The sequence below is a fragment of the Myotis daubentonii genome, chromosome 3 (genome assembly GCF_963259705.1).
Source record: "Myotis daubentonii chromosome 3, mMyoDau2.1, whole genome shotgun sequence".
Taxonomy (NCBI): domain Eukaryota; kingdom Metazoa; phylum Chordata; class Mammalia; order Chiroptera; family Vespertilionidae; genus Myotis; species Myotis daubentonii.
The window spans coordinates 8222185-8240623 of record NC_081842.1 but is presented as its reverse complement, the minus strand read 5'-3'; the positions used below and the strand labels follow the sequence as shown (position 1 = coordinate 8240623).

The 18439-nt window shown below is 53.8% G+C and overlaps 1 protein-coding gene across 8 annotated transcripts in view; it reads right to left on the bottom strand.

The window, feature by feature from the left end:
• Nucleotides 1-1160: 1160 nt before the first annotated feature.
• RRP1 (ribosomal RNA processing 1) overlaps nucleotides 1161-18439 on the bottom strand; it is a 64585-nt gene continuing 47306 nt past the window's right edge. For 4 of the 8 annotated variants that reach the window (XM_059686634.1, XM_059686635.1, XM_059686639.1 and 1 more), the window contains exons 4-13: nucleotides 12633-12718; nucleotides 10850-10911; nucleotides 8468-8597; nucleotides 8305-8369; nucleotides 7897-8072; nucleotides 4693-4769; nucleotides 3986-4083; nucleotides 3723-3742; nucleotides 2712-2825; nucleotides 1161-1684 (exon numbers count right to left, since the gene is read on the bottom strand). In XM_059686634.1, the coding sequence (XP_059542617.1) occupies nucleotides 1452-1684; nucleotides 2712-2825; nucleotides 3723-3742; nucleotides 3986-4083; nucleotides 4693-4769; nucleotides 7897-8072; nucleotides 8305-8369; nucleotides 8468-8597; nucleotides 10850-10911; nucleotides 12633-12718 (1061 nt within the window). In that variant the 3' untranslated portion in view covers nucleotides 1161-1451. Of the gene's footprint in view, nucleotides 1685-2331; nucleotides 2472-2711; nucleotides 2826-3722; nucleotides 3743-3985; nucleotides 4084-4692; nucleotides 4770-7896; nucleotides 8073-8304; nucleotides 8370-8467; nucleotides 8598-10849; nucleotides 10912-12632; nucleotides 12719-15447; nucleotides 15506-16965; nucleotides 17049-17963; nucleotides 18176-18439 lie in introns of those variants that run through there. The other 4 variants (XM_059686632.1, XM_059686637.1, XM_059686636.1 and 1 more) reach the window with 4 other exon arrangements.

Here is an 18439-nt window from a genome sequence, read left to right as displayed (position 1 = left end):
ACCATCCCGGTACGTTCCCCTCACGGTACTCTGGTCAGGGTCCAGCAAACACAGCCGCTCAGACCTCCTGGATGGCCCTCTGGGACAATCTGAAGGCGCTGAAGGGAAGTATGGGGAGCGGCTCTGGCCAGTGTGTCTGTTGGTTGAATGTTGTCCCGCGCACCCAGAGGTTATCAGCTAGATTCCGGGTCAGGGCACATGCCTGGGTTGTGGACTCAATCCCCAGTAGGGGGTGTGCAGGAGGCAGGTGATTGATGGTTCTTTCTCATCGATGTTTCTCTCTCCCTCTACCTTCCCCTCTCTCAAATCAATAAAAATAAAAAAAATTAAAAAATGAAGGAAAGAAGGAAGGAAAGAAGGAAAAGAATGAAAGGAAGGAAGGAAGGAAGGAAGGAAGGAAGGAAGGAAGGAAGGAAGGAAGGAAAGGGAGGGAGGGAGAGAGGGAGGGAGGGAAGTGAGTATGGGGAACAGGCAGGTCTGCCCACTGGCTGCCTGATCAGGTTCTACCTCAGAGTCAGAGACGAAGGTGGGCAGAGGAACTGCTCTTCCTGCCTCAGGCACATCAACCCCAAGCACCAAACACAAGTCTATAACGTGGAGAGTAACAGCGTGTCCAGAAACCCACTGCCAGCACTTGGCATCCTCTTGCAGATTCTGAGAAATGTATAAACCGTCTTACCCACAAACATGGGTATCTATATATATAAAAGCCTAAGTGACCAAACAACCGAATGACCGGTCGCTGTGATGCGCACTGACTACCAGGGGACAGACACTCAACGCGGGAGCTGCCCCTGGTGGTCATTGCACTCCCACAGTGGGAGCGCCACTCAACTGACCAATGGATGCCAGACGCAGGGCTCACGGCTGGCTGCTGCAGCCCGGAGACCTCAGCAGAGCAGCAGCAAGCCTACCGAGCAATGGCGGTGGCAGGCCTAGCGGGGCCAAGATGAGCAGGAGCGCAGGCAGGAGTGGCAGGCGGCATTGGACTGCCGGTTTCGGCCCGATCCCCCCGATCCACCACAGGATACGCTGAGGGACCCCACCGGTTCACGAATCTGTGCACTGGGCCTCTAGTAAAATATAAACACTATTCAAGAGCCGGCACCTGTCATTTCACCCCACCAGAAACTTTCCAGCGTGAGCACACAGGGCAGGACTCCCATTTCTAAGAATGTGTAGCATTTTATTTACGGCCGCCCACTGCATGGCTAGTCCCCTGCCCTGCCAGGGAGGGTTGTTTGCAGGTCCTGCCTGACCGGGGTCAGCACAGCAGCAGCGCTCTCTGGGGCATGGCTGAGTGAGAGCCAACCTCAGTTAGTGCTGAACTTCAGACCATGTCCCGAGTCTTGGGAGCATGGCCCACCTGTCCTGTTCGCTCATTCAACACCGCGCAGACCGGGAGGAGTGGCGGAGACAGTGCTGTCCTGCCAGGGCTGGGCCTGGCCACGTCATTTCTTGCTCTTCCGTGTCCACTTCTTTTTCACGTCTGGCTCCTGGCACCCAGGCACCTTTGCTCTGGCCCCTGCCTGAGGCTGCCGCCGCCTCTTGCGCACACCTCTCCCACCACGGCCCCCGGGCTGTTCCTGGGGCGCAGTGGGGTCAGCCCCTGGGCCCTGACGCCGCCTCTTTCTCTCTAATCTGGAACTCAGGTCTGCACGTGGGTCCTCCTGTTCATTTCTCCCTGAAACAGCAAGGCCACATAATGAGGTGCGTGAAGGCCTGGGCTACCTCACTTCAGTGCTGACCGAAGGTGCCAGCCCAGGGCAGAGAGGACACGAGAGCACCTGGCACAGAAGCACCGACAGCCTCAGGAGCAGACATGCACCAGCAGCCGGGGCCCCGCACAAGTGCGGACATGCTGGCTCCTGATACCAGAGAGGCAGCCTCAGAAAGAGCAGTGAGCACAGGATCAAGGCAAAGACATGACAGAGGGGGCGGGCGGGCCCAGGCTCAGTGCACTGGGGCTGGCGGTGACGCTGGTCAGAAGGGACAGGCTCAGAAGCAGGGCCGGGAGCAGGGAATCAGCCTGGTGCACCAGAGCCATGAAATGGCATTTGGGGGCCGCTGGAGTAGGTGCTGGAGTGGGCCCTGTGCCTGCCGCAAGGCCCAGATGTGAAACATATGAACGGCGGGGCCCTGGCCAGAGCAGTGGTGAATGGAGACGCTTCAAATGGCCACAGCCCATTTCACTGCAGCAGGCAGCCCCATGCCTGCTGGTCTGCAGTGGGCGCGGGGCCTGGGTGACAATAGCAGAGTGGTCCTTGAGAGGCTGTCGCATTCTCACCACAATTGTGTGGACAGCTGAGGAGGAGGGAGGAGGCAGGGGAAGGAAAGCCTCTAGAATCAAGGAGAGCGGTGAGGCGAACTGGCCTCGGGCGGACACTGAGGATGAGGAGTGGATGGGTCAGAACCCACAGATGCACACAGCTCAAAGATGAAGGACCAGGAAGCAGCAGCACAGACTGAAACTGCAGACAAGGAGAGCGGGGCCGATGGCAAGTGGCCCGGAAGCCAGACAAGCCGAGTCCCGGCCGCACGGGCCGGGCAGCCTGCTGCTGCAGGGCATCTGGTCCAGGGCACTCATGGTGCTGGGGCAGCCAGGGCAGGCAGGAGGCGTCATGCCTGGAGGCCTCACCCAGGAGACATGGCAGGGTGCTCCCATTACAACAGGTGGGCAGGCCGCCACCGTCCGCGGGCACTAGTCCTACCTGTCTCGTTCTGCGGCTGGGAGGTGGGCAAACGCTTCTTGGCATTCCTCCCCTTCCTCCCTCCTTGCAGTCCCCTGTAGGCTTCTTCCGGGACGTCCTCCTCAGGGAAGAGGCCTGAGGACCAAGGCAGACAGAGGTCAGGGCTGAGGGCAGGCCTGTTCAGTCTGCTCCATATGGCCCAGCAAGCAGCCCCTCCCCAAGCTTGTGCCAGGGGGCCCTGCGCCACGCCCACCACAGCTCAGCCGGCCCGAAACTCTAGGCCCGAAACTCTAGTCGGCACCACGGGAAGAGCCCGTTCTCGGAGCACGTAGGGTGCCAGGCCTACTTCTTTAAAACGCTTATGCCGGGAGGGGCTCGGGAGAGCCTCCTGGGCAATGGCGTTCCCCAGCTGGATGAAAGGCTCTGCACCAGTCAAAGCCCACAGGTGCACAGTCTCCATGCTTTCACTGGATGTAAAGCTCACCTAAGAAACACTGGACTTTAATCATACCAGGCATGAGGTATTTAAGGGTGAGGGAGGGAGGGCTCAGTGGGCAGATTCGTGATAGGACAAGGACAGCGAAATGATGATAACAGAATCCAGGTGGTGGATATGCAGGCCTTCAGGATAAAATACTTTCAACTCAAAAAAAAAAAAAAAATCCTTTCAACTCTGCTATGCGTGTAAATATTTTTATAATGAAATGCTGGCGGGGAAAATGCTACATCTCCAATCATAAACCTTCCAGACAACTGTCTGCAGAATAAACCGTACCAGTTCCATCAGCCACACATCAGGACATGGAGAGGTCTGCTGCAGACCAGCAGCCTTAGCATGCTGGGAACTTACGAGAAATGCAAGTTCCTGGGCCCCACGCTGCCCCAGGCCCAGCACTGACCTAAGAGGAGCTGCAGAACCCCAGCCCCCTCTCTGCAGACTATTCATGCAGCGAGGGTGAACCTACGAGCTCCCACGCTCTCCTGAGAGAAGGGGACAGATGCCTTCTCCCCGGGGCTGGTCTCAGTGCTCACCTTCAGCGAGGTCCTGCAACCTGCAAGAACGAGAGACAGTCACTCCCCACGGCTGTGGCTCCCGGAGGAGGAAGGAGGCGGAACAGAGAAGGCACCCCACAACCTCCAGCCTCCTGCCTCCTGTGCGGGCAGCTCGGTGGCCCTCGGGGAGGCCCCTCGCTACCTGCACTCTGAAGAGGAGTCCTGCCCCCTTGCCCGCTAGCTGAGGCCGCCGGAGAGGGAAGGGGCAACCCCAGGGCAGCGGGAAGAACAGAAACACTTACTTGCGGATCACTTTGTACAGACGCTTCCTGTTCTGAGAAGGGGTACTCTGGTGACTGGCCATTTCAAACAGCTTGTTAGCAACAGCCTCGTAGTCAAACTGATTCACAAAGAGACACCATGGGACAGAGTCGGTCACTGCCAGGTGCTGCCAGAAGTGAGCAAGTAGAGAGAAGCACCTGGCCCACAGGACACACCTGCTGTCCCCTCAGCAAAGGTGACTGTGTACAGCTCACTCCAGGACAGTGCCCCCCAAAAAAAGAGGGAAGCCTCTCTCTAAATTTAAATCCTCTGGTAGCCACATGAAAACAAGGAAAATTAATTTTGATAAATTTTATTTAAATCAAGATATCTAAAATCTGACTAATTTCTCAAGTAATCAATACTGAAAAGTTGTAAGTATTCCACGTTCCCAATGCGCCTGGAATCATAGGTCCTCAGTGGCCCCAGCGCCCCAGGAGGCGGTGGGCAGTCCTGGGGCTGGGCAGCTGAGAACGGTGAAGCCTCTGAACCCCGTCTCCAGGTGCCCGGCCCCCAACCCCGTTTTCAAGGACTCGTGGTCTGGAAGACGCAGGGTCCCCCAAGTCTCAGCCAGTGGCTGCCCTCCCCGTCCCTGACGCCTCCTCCCCTCCAGCTCTGCCAGCTCCCAGAGTCGGCTATAAAGCCGAGGAGAGAGGCTGAGCTCAGCCCATGAGCCCAGGCCACCCACCTGAAGGACGGCGCCCGTGCTGTCCTCATCGTCCTCGCCCTGCTCCTCACCCAGGCCCGGGTGAGCCCCACAGGAGCCTAGGATGAAAGAGCTGCATCAACTCAAGCAACTGGGAACCAGCCCTCACTGCCAGCGCCCAGAGTGCAAGGTGTGGGCTGTGGGAGCCCACAGCACGAGATGGGGGGACCCCGACAGCCTCACGCTGAGGGAAGTGGGGCCACCGCAGCCTGGAAATAAGGGAGACGCCCCAGAGGACGTGAAGGCCTGACCGGTCCTCGAGGAGGGAAATTAAGAGGGAATTATGAGTGGCGTCTTAGGTGCATGTGGTGCCAGAGCTCTGGACGCGAGGGAGAAGGGCAGCTGGTCCAGCCACGGGCGGGCCTGTGGAGACGATGTTTCAGTCATTTGGGGCTTTCACGTCACTGCCTACAGAGAACACTGCTGGACCACAGGTGGCCATGAGGGCAGGTGTGTGTGGCAGATGAGGACAGCGAGCAGGCACAGGTGGGCAGGGGCAGGCCTGTCAGGAGACTCCTGGGTCTGCCTGGGCCAGGGCCACTCAGGTGCTTAGAGTGAGAGAGAAAGGGAGGGACAGGTGAGACGCAGGATGCCAGAGAACATGCTGGGGGCAGAAAGGGGGGGGGGGTGCTGACTAACAAGAAAGCCAAGGGGAGGGAGATGTTAACCCCCAATTTATGATCAAATGACCTTCCACAAGGGCGCCAGGACCCGTCAGCGGGAAAGGACAGTCTCTTCAGGGAATGGTGCCAGAAAGTTGGCCATCACAAGCGAAAGAGGGAGCCGGGTCTTCCCTAACACCACATACAAAAATTAGCTCTAATGACCCACGACCTGCATATAAACCCAAACTAACAAAACTCCTAGAAAAAAACAGGACAAAAGCTTCACAGCATTTGACGTGGCATTGAGTCTTGGATGTTACACAAAAGGCACAGGCAACAAGAGAAAATACAGACAAAATGGACTTAATGAAAATTTTTAAATGTTGTGCATCAAAAGGACTATCGATAGAGTAAAAACAACTCAGAATGGGAGAAGCTATCTCCAAGTCACACATCTGGTAAGGGGCTAGTATCCTGAATATATAGAGGACTCTTAAAATTCAACAAAGCAATCCAGTGAAGAGTGGATAAAGGACTTGAATAGACTCTTCTCCAAAGACATACAAATGGCCAACTAGCACATAAAACGATGCTCAACATCACTAATCATTAGGGAAATGCAACTCAAACCACAACCAGATACACCTCACACCCATGAGGACAGCTATCAAAAAAACCCCAGAAAATGACAAGTGTTGGCGAGGATGTGGAGAAATGTGAACCCGTGTGCACTGTTGGTGGGAATGTAAAATGGTGCAGCAACTGTGGAAAAAGTACAGTGGTTTCTCAAAAAATTAAAAGTAGAATTAGCATATGATCCAGTGATCCCACTTTTGGGTGTAAATCCAAAATAATTGAAAGCAGGGTCTGAAGGAAACACACTGTAGGCCCCACCCCAATCTGATGCTGGTGGGTGAATTCAGAGAAACGCGAATGGATAACGACAGAAAAGGGTACGGACACAATGGGAAACAGCCATTTTGTACGTGAAGCTTTGGGAAATGTTGTTTACTGCAGTCTGCCTGAAGTCAGGACAAAACTGAACAAGCAAATGAGTTTGTTCCTGGCCGGGAGCTCAGTTGGTTAGAGCATCATCCCGATAAGGTGGAGGGTTTGATCCCCAGTCAGGACACATACAAGAATCAACCAATGAATGTACGCATAAGTGAAACAACAAATCCATGTTTCTCTCACTCCCTTTCGCCGCCCCCCCCCCCCCAAATCAATACTTTATTTTAAAAATAAAGAAAATAAAAAGATGAGTGTGGTAATCTGGGAAATGTGAAAGCTGCTAGTGACCTCTATTCTCCTCCATCAGAAATAACTGAAATTAAAGAAGCTCTTGCAGCCGAAACCGGTTTGGCTCAGTGGATAGAGCGTCGGCCTGCAGACTGAAAGGTCCCAGGTTCGATTCCGGTCAAGGGCATGTGCCTGGGTTGCGGGCATATCCCCAGTGGGAGATGTGCAGGAGGCAGCTGATCGATGTTTCTCTGTCATCGATGTTTCTGACTCTCTATCTCTCTCCCTTCTTCCTCTCTGTAAAAAGTCAATAAAATATATTAAAAAAAAAAAAAAAAAAAAAGAAGCTCTTGCAGAAAATCCAGGACTTGTCAACAAATCTTGTTATGAAGATGGTTGGGTGATCAAGATAACACTGAGTAAGCCTTCAGAACTAGAGAACTAATGAGCGAAGAAGCATATGAGAAATGTATACATCTACTGAGGAGTGAAAATGGAAAGCCCGCTAAATAAAGTAGCATGAAACAACTTCAATTGACATAGTTGTCTTAAGTTAATGGTAGATAGATTTTTAATAGCAACTTTTAGTAATACCATGAAAAAAGAAACTACAGCAATACTATTGGAAGAAAATACCCCTAACTTTCTAATGCTTGCAGATAAACACAATGTGCATCTTTTCCCAGCACCCTGTGATTTTTAGACGAGGCTACAATTAAAATATCAAAAATAAACTTTAGTAACAAAACATTCAACTTCATTAGAAAAAAAAAAAGCTACACTGTACGCCCATGTTCACACAACAGATAAAACCTGGAAGGAATCAGTGTCCATCTACAGATGACTGGATAAGCAACATGTGGTCCATGCACACAATGGAACACCATTCGGCCTTAAAAAGGACCAAATCCTGGCACAGGCTACTACATCCATGATCAACAGAGCTCCCTGTCCTGGTGGAGTCGACATCAGTGGGAAAGATGGGCCGGGACAATCAACAGTGATTTATGTAACTAGAAGCGGGTTATGCCAGAAAGTGAGACAGCAAGGGAGGCAGGCGAGGGCTGGGAGGCTTCGCTTCAAGCAGGGTGGTGAGGGGAGGCCCCTGGAGTGACAGAGGGTGGAGACCAGTGACAGAGAGAGGGCCGGGGAGTCAGGATGGCGCACATGGAGCGAGGGCCAGGGGAGTGAGTGACATGGTGCCTGTTTTTCAAGGACACGTTGGCCATCGGGCCAAGAACAGACTTTGGGGGCAAAGGCAGAAACAAGGAGACCAGACAGGCCCAGGGCAGGTGGCACAGAGGGGACAGACATGTCATACTGAATACACAGTAAGCCTCACCTTCAGGTGGCTTCTTGGACGCCACGCCCTGTTCCTGCCCATCATCCTCTGACATCTCCCCCTCCTCCTCCTCCTCCTCCTCCTCCATTTCATTCATTAGGTCTTCAATGGCGAGCGGGGCCTGTTCCACAATCGTTTCAAAGATGCCTCGGTTGATGTTATGTAGAACCAGGGAGCTGAACGGGAGGCAGGCACAAAGGCAGGCATTAGGCGGGACCCGCAAGGAAATGACCTGCTGACTCCTGTGACCATCTCTCCCCAAACTGCCGGCCACCAGCCCCTCTGGTGAATTTGTCATGTGGACACAACGCGTACCCTCTTCCCCAAAGGGAACAGCAATCCCCAGACAGCACCCAGAAGAACTCAGTGCGAAAGAAGAACCAGCAGGAGGGAGCCCCTGCCACTTACTCCTTAGTCTGGGCAGCGATTCTGCAGAAGGGCTCGATGAACTTGAGGTTCTGGTCTGCCGTCAGCTGCAGGGGAAGTGAAGCGGAAGCTGCCTCAGAGCCTCGTTCACCAACACCCAGCTCAGCTGCCCACCCTGCCCAGCCCACCGCCCCCGCCCCCTCACCTCGCTGGCGCCCACTTTGGCCAGCTCCTCCAGGAAGATCTCGATGAAGTGACTCTTCACCCCGTTGGGGGCCTGGCTATCGGGGAGCAGGATCTCCGTCGTCAGCAGCTCCAACAGCTGCTCAGTCTGTCTGAAGAAAGAAAGGAGCACATACAGCAGCAGCCGGGACAGGCACCGGGCATGGCGTTCTCTCCCTCTGTCACGCAGACACCCGGCCCTCCAGCACGCCAACCTGCAGCCCCACGCGGTCCTCCAGGACAAAGGACCCTGTCAATCACCGATTCGTGTGACCTTCCCAGCATCACAACATGTGGCCTGACTGAACTCAGCTACAAAGTGCAAGATGTGTGAGCACTCACAGGCCCTCCCTGTCCCGAGTGCAGGGAGAGGCTTGGGGCGACAGGAGGCGAGCACCACCTGCTGTCTCGCACCCCTCCCTGCTGTCCTCGCTGGGAACTGCTCAGGAAGGCACAGCAGGACACAGCAAACGCCAAGGAAGGAGATGGAGGCCACAGACGGGGATGAGCTTGCTCCCAGGTGCTGCTTCACCAAGTACAGGGCCCGTAAGGTCACGACAGACCGCTCCCTGGCACGTTGGTTTCACTGACCACAGAGGCCTGGGCTCCCAGGTCAGAGAGCTCGGAGACCCATCTTCAGGGTCTACAGGCGTCTGAAATCCGGGGCACCTGATGACACACAGATCTCTACACCTGAGCTGGAAATGGGCATTCTTTAAGGGGCTGCCCGGATGACCTGGTTGTGTGGCAACAGGAGGGATTCACCAGTTGGGGAAGGAAACGTGGGAAAAAGGAGTCGAAGCCAGAGCAGGTGTAGGAGGCCTCCTCCCAGGGCTGCTGATCAGGCTAACGAACACTTACCCAAAACAAACTGGGCACAGACACTGTGTCAGGACAGGGAAGGGTAGAGGTCACACCAGCACTGGTCACCCAGGCAACGGGAGGCCAAGTGCTTCAGCGTGACCCCTGCACTGAACCACTAGTGACAGTGAGGACTAAACCACCTCCGTAATAACAAACCAATAAGAAGTTAACTGAAGTCAACCGTCCCTCTAACACTGGATTCCGCTTCGGTCACTAGCTACTTCGGGGGACCCACAGCCCAAGGTCCTGAAATGAGTGAGACCCCAGGCCTCAAGGTCCCCATGGGGGCTTAGGGATGACACCACTCAAAACCAAAGGACTCCTACCCCAACGTAAAGTCACCCACAAGGACGCTAACAAAAAAATATCAGCTAACTATAGTCCAACTCCTACTGACCTTTTTTCACATGAGGAATAAGTGGGCAGGGCCAAGGTTTTGCTAGCTGCTTTCCAAAGGTAAAAAGTCCTAGCATAGCTGGGGCTGTAAGCTGAAGGCGCTGGTTCAGTAGCTATTCTAACATCTGGGGACTGGTTTTAGTATCCACCTACTTGAAATTAACTCCTTTAATGTACACTTTTTAATTATAAATCAATTCAAAATACATTGTTTCTAAGCCCCTTTCCTCCTGTCTTCCCCCACCCCCGCCCTAAAATTGTGCAGGATGTTTCTGGTGCATCCTCCGTAAAATAAAAAGCAGTCTGCAAATGTCATGTGTGAATGCCACTTCTGTACCATGTGCACAAAACAATGCAGCATCTTAAAAAGTGTCTGTTGGAGTTAAAATCGCTTTTTAATCCTTCTAAATTCCGAGTTCCTTATACTGAACATGTATCACTCTCAAAATTAGAAAACAATTATAAAGAAACCAAATTTTACATTAATTTTAAAAGATTTTAATGTGAACATTCAGAAACCCACTTTGCGTGATGGCTCTGTTTCCCCCCCACCCCCGAGGTTAGAAACCAGCTCCCCATCAGCTGGACACACAGCTCCAGGCCAGGCGGCGGGACCCGCCCTGCCTGGTCCCAGGAGGGGCTGGGAAGAGCTGAGCCCCAGCAGAGCCCAGGCCGCCCACTGCAGCAGAGCAGCTCTGCCCGTGTCCGCAGGCATGGAGGCCCCTTGCAGGTTAGAGGACACAGACTACCCCTCCACAGCGCTACTGGCAAAGGGAGACGTCTGGACAAATTAAGTATTTCCAGAACCCGTACAATGGTCATTGACAAAAGAGCTAAACACAAACACACAATATTTTTTACGTGAGAACTCAATTCTAATTCACAACTTACCATCAAGGTTGAAAACAAACATTTACATGAACACACGCAAACTATAATTTTAAAAACACCTTCACCGTAAGTGCCATCGCATCACTCTCTAATGTGAAGGCTGACGTCTCCTTTACGGCAAATAATTAAAAGCACCCGTGAACCCAATCCCCCAGGGGCAGGAATCGGGACTGGCCCGCCAGCAGCAGACGCAGGACGTGCTGTGAGTACTGACCTTTCCTCCCATCCCCGCATTTTCAGGGCCGTCAAGGACTCCTTCAGGACCATCCGCATGAGCTGTGGCACACAAGGAGGCCCCGTTAGTGGTAGCGCAACCCAGACTTCCCCAGACAGCCCCTCTGCCCGTGGTCGTCGGCGAGTCCCAAACACACAGCAGGCCCCGGAGCTGTAGGTGGACAGAACACCAAGCCCTCAGAGCCCGGGGGAGGTGTTGCTGCCCAGGGCTGAGATGCCCCAACTTCCCAAGCGCACCAGGTGTCAGGCTCCTAGAGGAGACCTGGGCAGCAACTGAGGCACCACGAACAACAGCGGAGGGGGATGGGCCCTGCTTCAGGAGTGAGAACGGGAATGAAGCGCAGGTGCCCAGAGGCGGCAGAGGCCCTGTGAAAACTGGGTCCGACAACTGAGAACATCTCCCCCAACAGAGCAAAAGGTTTACTGTCTTTCTGATCTCCATGCAGTAAACTCTCCCCTTAAACCTCATCATTTAAATCGAGCCCCAATGCCTGCCCCACAACCCCGTTCCCCAGTGCATTGCTCACAGCATTTCTGGCCCAGTGTTCCTGCCTCCCGCATACTGACCCCACATCCCGCAGAGGGTGCAGTCGTGGTCAGAGGTGAGAGGACAGTACAGAGCACTCCCAGCACCAGGACGCCTGTCCCCAGGACAGTGGAGACCTGTCCTACCTCATTCCCTACCTGCAGTGCCATCAAAAGGGGGCTGTGCTGCTAGACATGGTCACAAGGGGACCTGGGAAATGGGCCTCAACAATCAACCGAATCCATCCTAGCAAAGAGACTGCACCTCAGGCCGCGTGTGCTGATCACAGAGCTCCTCCGCCTGATAAACCTGTATTTTGTAAAAGTGCAAAGCCTGGCCCCGCCCTGCTCCTCCGCCCGTTGCCTTCGTGTCCATCCTCTTTGCCTCCTCACCTCTCTGCCGGGCTCACACTTCAGTGTCTGCCATGCGGCGTCCACATGACCCTGAGCCAATCAGAGCTGATCTGAGTGACAGAATCACACGTGACCTGCTGCCCTGAGGGGACGCGTCCTCAGTGAGGCTCGGCCACTGCCCTGTACACTGTGCCCAGTGGGTCACCCGCTCTCAGACAGCAACACTGTCCCCTCATCTGGGGACTGTCCCAAGTCCCAGTGAACACCACTTAGTAACAACACTATAGTTCAACATGGGAGGGGGGTGGCGAGCTATTTCTAAAGGCAAATCAGTAACCTAAATTCACAGGAGGGGAAAAAGGGATCCTGCACACAACAACTGTATCGCTGCCCCCGGCTGGAAGAAGCCAACTTCAAGTGCTGGCACCCAGGCTCCCAAGGGCCTCCACTGAGGGCACGAGCCCCACAGCTCTGCTGGCATTCACGGCTCCGCCGGCATTCACAGCTTCCCCACAACCCTCCGAAGGGCAGCTGTGACCCTCCTCCTCTGAACTGAAAGCCTGTACGGTGTTTCAAGGACTGAATTCTGTGCCTACTTGCCAACCTTCAGAGACTGGTCAAGTGCTGCAAAATCCTAGGCATGTGCGCCCCGAACAAGACCTAGGCTCCTGAGCGACCACCAGGCGTATGGGTCAGTGGTCAGGGTGGCCGCACTGACCAGAAGCCTTTAGCTCTGCCCTGTTGGGGTGGGAGGCTCAAAGGCCAGACCACTCCATGCTGCACCCCCAGCCCTCCCTCCCCGACTCTCTGGGTGCTCACACCTGCTCCCCCCGCCACTCTGGCACCGCAGGGGACCGGCCGAGCGGCGCGCGCTGCTTCCTCACCATGTAGAACTTATCCAGGCGCAGTCTGTCTATGCCTGTCCACTCGCGACTCATGGTCTGCCAGAAGGTCTGAAGGAACAGGTGCTCTGGGGAGGAAAACAGGCCACAAGAGAATCAAGGAGGAACATGGAAGCCACTCTGGGAAGTGAAGTGACAGAATATGAAGACACCTGGTCAGGGCGTTGTGTGCAACCAGCCTCTGCCATTCTCAGTCTGAGTTTGCTGAGCTGTGAATCTGGCTTACAAATGGAGCTGTGAGGAACCTCAGAAAGAAAAGCAGAGCCGTAACTGGTTTGGCTCAGTGGATAGAGCGTCGGCCTGCGGACTGGAAGGTCCCAGGTTCGATTCCAGTCAAGGGCATGTACCTTGGTTGCGGGCACATCCCCAGTAGGGGGTGTGCAGGAGGCAGCTGATCGATGTTTCTCTTTCATCGATGTTTCTGGTTTTCTATCCCTCTCCCTTCCTCTCTGTAAAAAATCAATAAAATATATTAAAAACAAAAACAAAAAGAAAAGAAAAGCAGAGCTCACCCACAACTCTGAGTGGCAGCCACATTCTCCGAAGAACAGGTGCAAAGAGCACGCAAAGCCACCAGCAAGAAAGAAGGCTGCTCAGGCCACTTCCTCCCCAGATCCTCGGCCTCCCTGTGGCTGGGCTGAGGCTCTGCCTGACCCTTTGCAGGACCTCGCCACTTGCCCACTAGCCGTACTAACCAATCAAATGCAAAACCCTGCTGATAATGGCTACGCCAGAGTGCTAGGGGCTGGCCTGTACCCTTCAGACACCTGTGTTGAAGCTCTAACCCCATACCTAGAAACAGGACTTTATTTGAATACTAAAGGCCCAGTGCATAAAATTCGTGCAAGAGTAGGTCTTCCTTCCCCTGGCTGCTGGCACCGGATTCTCTTTGGCACCCGGGACCTGGGCTTCTCTCTGGCCGATGGCAGGCACCTGGGACCTGGGCTTCCCTGGCAGCCCTGGCTTGCTCGGGGCATCTGGTCTAATTAGCATATTACACTTGTATTATTATAGATATGGTCTTTAAAGAGGTAGTTAAGATACAATGAGGTCACTGTGTGGGACTTCATGCAATCAGACTGTGTCCTTACAAGATGCGATCAGGACACAGACACAGAGGGGCAATCACGTGAGGACACAGGGAGAAGACAGCATCTTCATGCCGAAGAAAGAGGCCTCCGGAGAAACCAGCCCTGCCCACACCCTGACATCAGGACACAAAGGGCATCTCTTTTCTCCCGTTAAGGCTTCCCCAGCAGCAAAGAGCCGGTCAAATGGTTCAGCAGTGGAGGGGCCTGCGTTTACTGACTCCTTCCAGTGTCACTAGGTGAACACTCCATACTTTGTGTTTCGCTGAACAGACGCTTCTGCAGGTTCTGAGGAGGTAAAAGTATAGAAGGTAGATATTCTCCTCCACTAACGACTCCAATGCAGTGAGACTCCGCCAAGTTGAGAAAGGAGTTTCTGTGATTTCTGTGCACGCCTGGCCCCTCCCCTCCCCCCCCCACAGCATATTTTGATCCTTTGCCTATTTAAGTCTGAACGAAACCACTAGCAATGGTCCTAGTGCCTATGCCAGTGATGCTCCCCGGCCCTGGCCCCCTTTAGGGCAGCGGAGGGAGACACAATGCTGGTGCCTAGGTGCTGGGGTCCAACCCCAGCAGGTCCAGGGGTCCCCAAAGGTGTGGACGGAGTCGGCGAAGAAGGAATGACACAGAGACAGCATTCAGTTGATCAGCAGCCTAGCCAGGATCTCTAGCCAAGTTCTGGTCAGGATCTCCAGCGAAGTTCTGGCTAGGATCTCCAGCCAGGTTCTGTGTCCATGTTCTCTCGCTAGGTTCTCCAGCCAGGTTCTGTAGCCATGCTCTGTCCAAGATCTTTTGCCATGTTCTCTCGCTAGGTTCTGTCTCTAGGTTGTGTGGCCAGTTTCTGTCCAGGATCTTTTGCCATGTTCTCTCCAGCGAAGTTCTTCTGTCTCTAGGTTCTGTGTAGGTTCTGTGTCTAGGTTCTGTGTCTAGGTTCTGTGTCCTGTTGTCTTGTTACATCTGTATTTATACCAGTTGATTCCAATCCTATCAATCTCTATTCCAAAGGTTAGGGCGTTTCTTATCTCCATTCCAGGGAGTAAAGATTATGTAGCTTAAGCATGATTGTTTGTAGTTAAAGTGATTAATTACCCTCCTGGCACTTAGTTAAGGGGTTTTATTCCCTCCCTAACTTCAGGGGAAAATCCCTACCTGGGGAAACAACCTTTCTCAGAGAGGTGACCTTGGTTAAAACACATAGTGCCAAGAAGGTGAGCAAACATATTAAGAACAGTATGTCATATATGCCAGGTCCCTTGAAACAGCAAGGATGAACCGGCTCCCGGCACCTAGGCCCCGCCCTCAGAACCCCACTTAAGGACAGCAGGGTCTGGTCATCAAGGCTCTAAAGACCCCCAGTGACCACATGGGCAAGCGGAAGTGTTGAGAACTGCTGATCGTGGTCAGAAGAGAAAAAGCTCACTGAGGAACTACACAACCATCAGACCTGAGTCAGTCCAGCAGCTTGGTAGCACCACACCAGCTTGCAACTTTCATTTTAAAATGTAGGGTATTAGCCCTTTAGACTTTTGAGCTGAGTGTATTTTAGGTAAAAGACTTAATACGAGTTGAAGTGTCTCACACATAAGCACCAGCAGACACCAGCTACCATGGGGACTTCTCTCTTGCTCTAGATCTTAGAACCCAGGCTTCTGTGTGTGGAAGCTACTGACTCGGTGGTTCAGGCCTTCCCAAGGGGTAAGGATACTCACGTGCCTCTGTGGTTTGAAAAGCATGGACCAGCTGGGAGATGGTCCTTCCTAGTTCCTCCTGTGCAGGAAACAGTAAAAAACTCCTTCAGCCCCTGAAGAAAGGCGGCCTCACAACAAGCAACACACTCAGCGGTCCACCCGGCATGAGACAGGCTTCACTGGCTGCTGCAGCCCAGTGTGTGTGAGGCCTGCAAGCTGCATCCCTGCTGCGAAGGGCTTCCCTCTACAGCTGGGGCCAGCAGAACCTTGCAACAGGGCAGTCACTGCCCTCATGATCCGGCTGAGCCCTGAGCACAGAGGTTGGCCATCGAAGGAGAGAGTAAGAGAAGGCAGGCCAGAGCTGAGCACCGCAGGACATGCATCCACCTGACCAGCACAAAGAGGGAGCCAACCAGACCCCTGCAACTTACTCACTGCCTGCCTGTGTCACTGGCCAGCAGCACTCCGTGCACTTGGCAAATGGGTAATTCCAGAGCCTTCCCTGAGACTCTAGTTTAGAGGCATGGAATACAGTGCAGGATTCTGCACTTTCAGTACTGCCCCCCCCCCCCCCCCAGGGTTCCTGAAGAAGAGTAAGCAGTTCATATTCTAATAAACACTGTTTTACAAAGGCTAGCATTTTAGGGCAATGAAACTACTCTGTAAGACACCATTGTGATGAATACATGTCATTATACATTTGTCCTAACCACAGACCATACACCAGGGGTGAGCCCTCAGGTGAATTATGGACTGAGGATAACGATGATGTGTCAAGTGTTAGTTCATTGATTATAACAAATGTACCATCTGGTGGGCGATGCTGATAACAAAGGCAGCTGTGCATGTGAGGGGGGCAGGAGAAAATGGGAAACTCCTGTACCTTCCTCTCAGGTTTTCTGTAAATTAAAACTGCTCTAAAAATAGTTTTCATTTTAAGGAAAGACAAGTTAAAAAGGCTGCAGGAGAAATCTGTGTCTCAGAGGACTTAGACCCTCTCCCTTGGTTTCCATCATTTAGGGCTGTTGGTGACCTCTCACAAACACCAGACAGAAAACCCAGGCTTCACCCGGGTGCTGACCTGCACTGATGAGCACCTGTGTGGCTATGGTGCTCAACTCAACAAATATAAGACCTCTCTGAACAAAGGCCCTCACCTTCCTTCTATTAATAAATCTATATATAGAAAAGCCTAAGTGACTCTTATGTGGGGATGATTGTCCAGTAGCTATGATGCACACTAACCACCAGGTGGGGTGGTCAGTGCACTCCCAAAGCCAACTTCCCTGGGCTGGCCAACCGTCCCCCACCCGCTCGCTGGCCTGATCTGGACTGGGAGAGAAGGCCCTGATCACCAGCCAGGCTGAGGGACCCCACTTGTGCACAAATTCCTGCACTGGGCCTCTAGTAAATAAATAAATAAAGCAAAAGGAAAAATGAAAAAAAGCTGTAAACTTCGCCCGGAGTCAACCACACGCCCATCTGGCCTCCTACTGACACACTGCTGCTCCAGCTCCTTCTAGCGTCCCATAAGCTCACCTGGAGGAGCGGCTTGTCCTGCATCCACATGCAATAAAACAGTCCTTTCCACACCTTCAGCAGCTCGTCATGAGTGAAACCACCTGCATCAAAACAGCAACACTCAGACTAAGTGGACCCCAGCCTTTTAGTACCAGGAACAAAGGGACCTTCCCCCTCTTCCCAAGACATCCTCCTAACCCAGAACCCTGTGGGCCTGGGCCCGCAGGGACTCCCCCAGGCAACTGCCATTTCATCCTTTCAATAAAAACTGAGCATCTCCAAGTAGCAGGCACTGTACGTTTTTGGAGATTCAAAACTGAGTGAGTCACTATGTCCTGAGTTGGATGGTGGCTGGCTATCTTCGGGGGATAATTCATCCAGCATCACACTTGGGGTTGGTGCACTTTTCTGCATTACACTCCAAATTTCAAAAGAAAAGGTTAAGTCATCGGGCCAGTACAGGACGAAGACACATAAAATCCCTCAAAATAGTGACTGAGTTCCTGTGTCTGGCACTGTGTTCAGTGAGCAGTGGTTCTCAGACCTGAGCACCAGTGTTAGGATCACTTGGGGGCTTGTAACACACGGATCGCGGACCCTACGGCCAGTTTCTGATCCATCAAGGCTGGGAAGAGACCAAGAAACTGCCTTTCCAACAAACGTCCGGTGATGCTGCCGTTGCCCCCGGGGTGCCACACTTTGAGAACCACGATTACACAGACCAGTTAACAAGCATGTTCTCTGCTCTCGCGGTGCGTACGCTACAGTGAAACTCAAATGACAACCCAACAATTACACAAGGACCATTACTGACAAGTGACCAAAGCCGCGGGGAGGGGCAGTGGAAATACCCCCGCAGGCGCGCCGGACCACGTGGTTCGGAGGCCACCCAGCCAGGATGGCCCCCGCCCCACTCACCCCCCCCCCGCAACCCCCCCTCCATTCCCGCAGGGCCACGCCGCGCCCCGACCCGGCAGGCCAAGTCCCCCAGGCGGCCCCGCAGGCCACGCGCCAACCTGCAGGCCGCTGAGTCCTGGCGACGATGTATTTCCGGAGCTTCCTCACCGCCCGGTCCCGGGTCACCTGCTCGTTCCCCGCCAGGCGCTGTGCCAGCTGGATCTCAGGGGAGAGCTGCACCCGCGAAACCATGGCGATCGCCTCTAAGAGACCCAGGTACCAGCAACCGCGCCGCAGCGCTTCGCCGGGTCGCGCGGTGTGACGTCACAGGACCGCGCCGGCCTGGCCCGGGCGCGCTCTCTGACGACCGGCGCCTGGGAGGGCCTCCACCCCGGCCGCACGCCATCGCCCCGTAGTGGCCGGACACCGCAATGACAGCTCTAGACAGTTGTAGTTAAAAGGTCACTAAACCTGTGCCCGCCTTTAGGGGGGCGGTAGTTTAACCTGGTTGATGACAGAGGTTCTTTAGCAAAGAAAGCCAGCGAGCACAGATAGAAGGAATGGAAGGATTGGAGAAAACTCTGTGCAGCCCCCA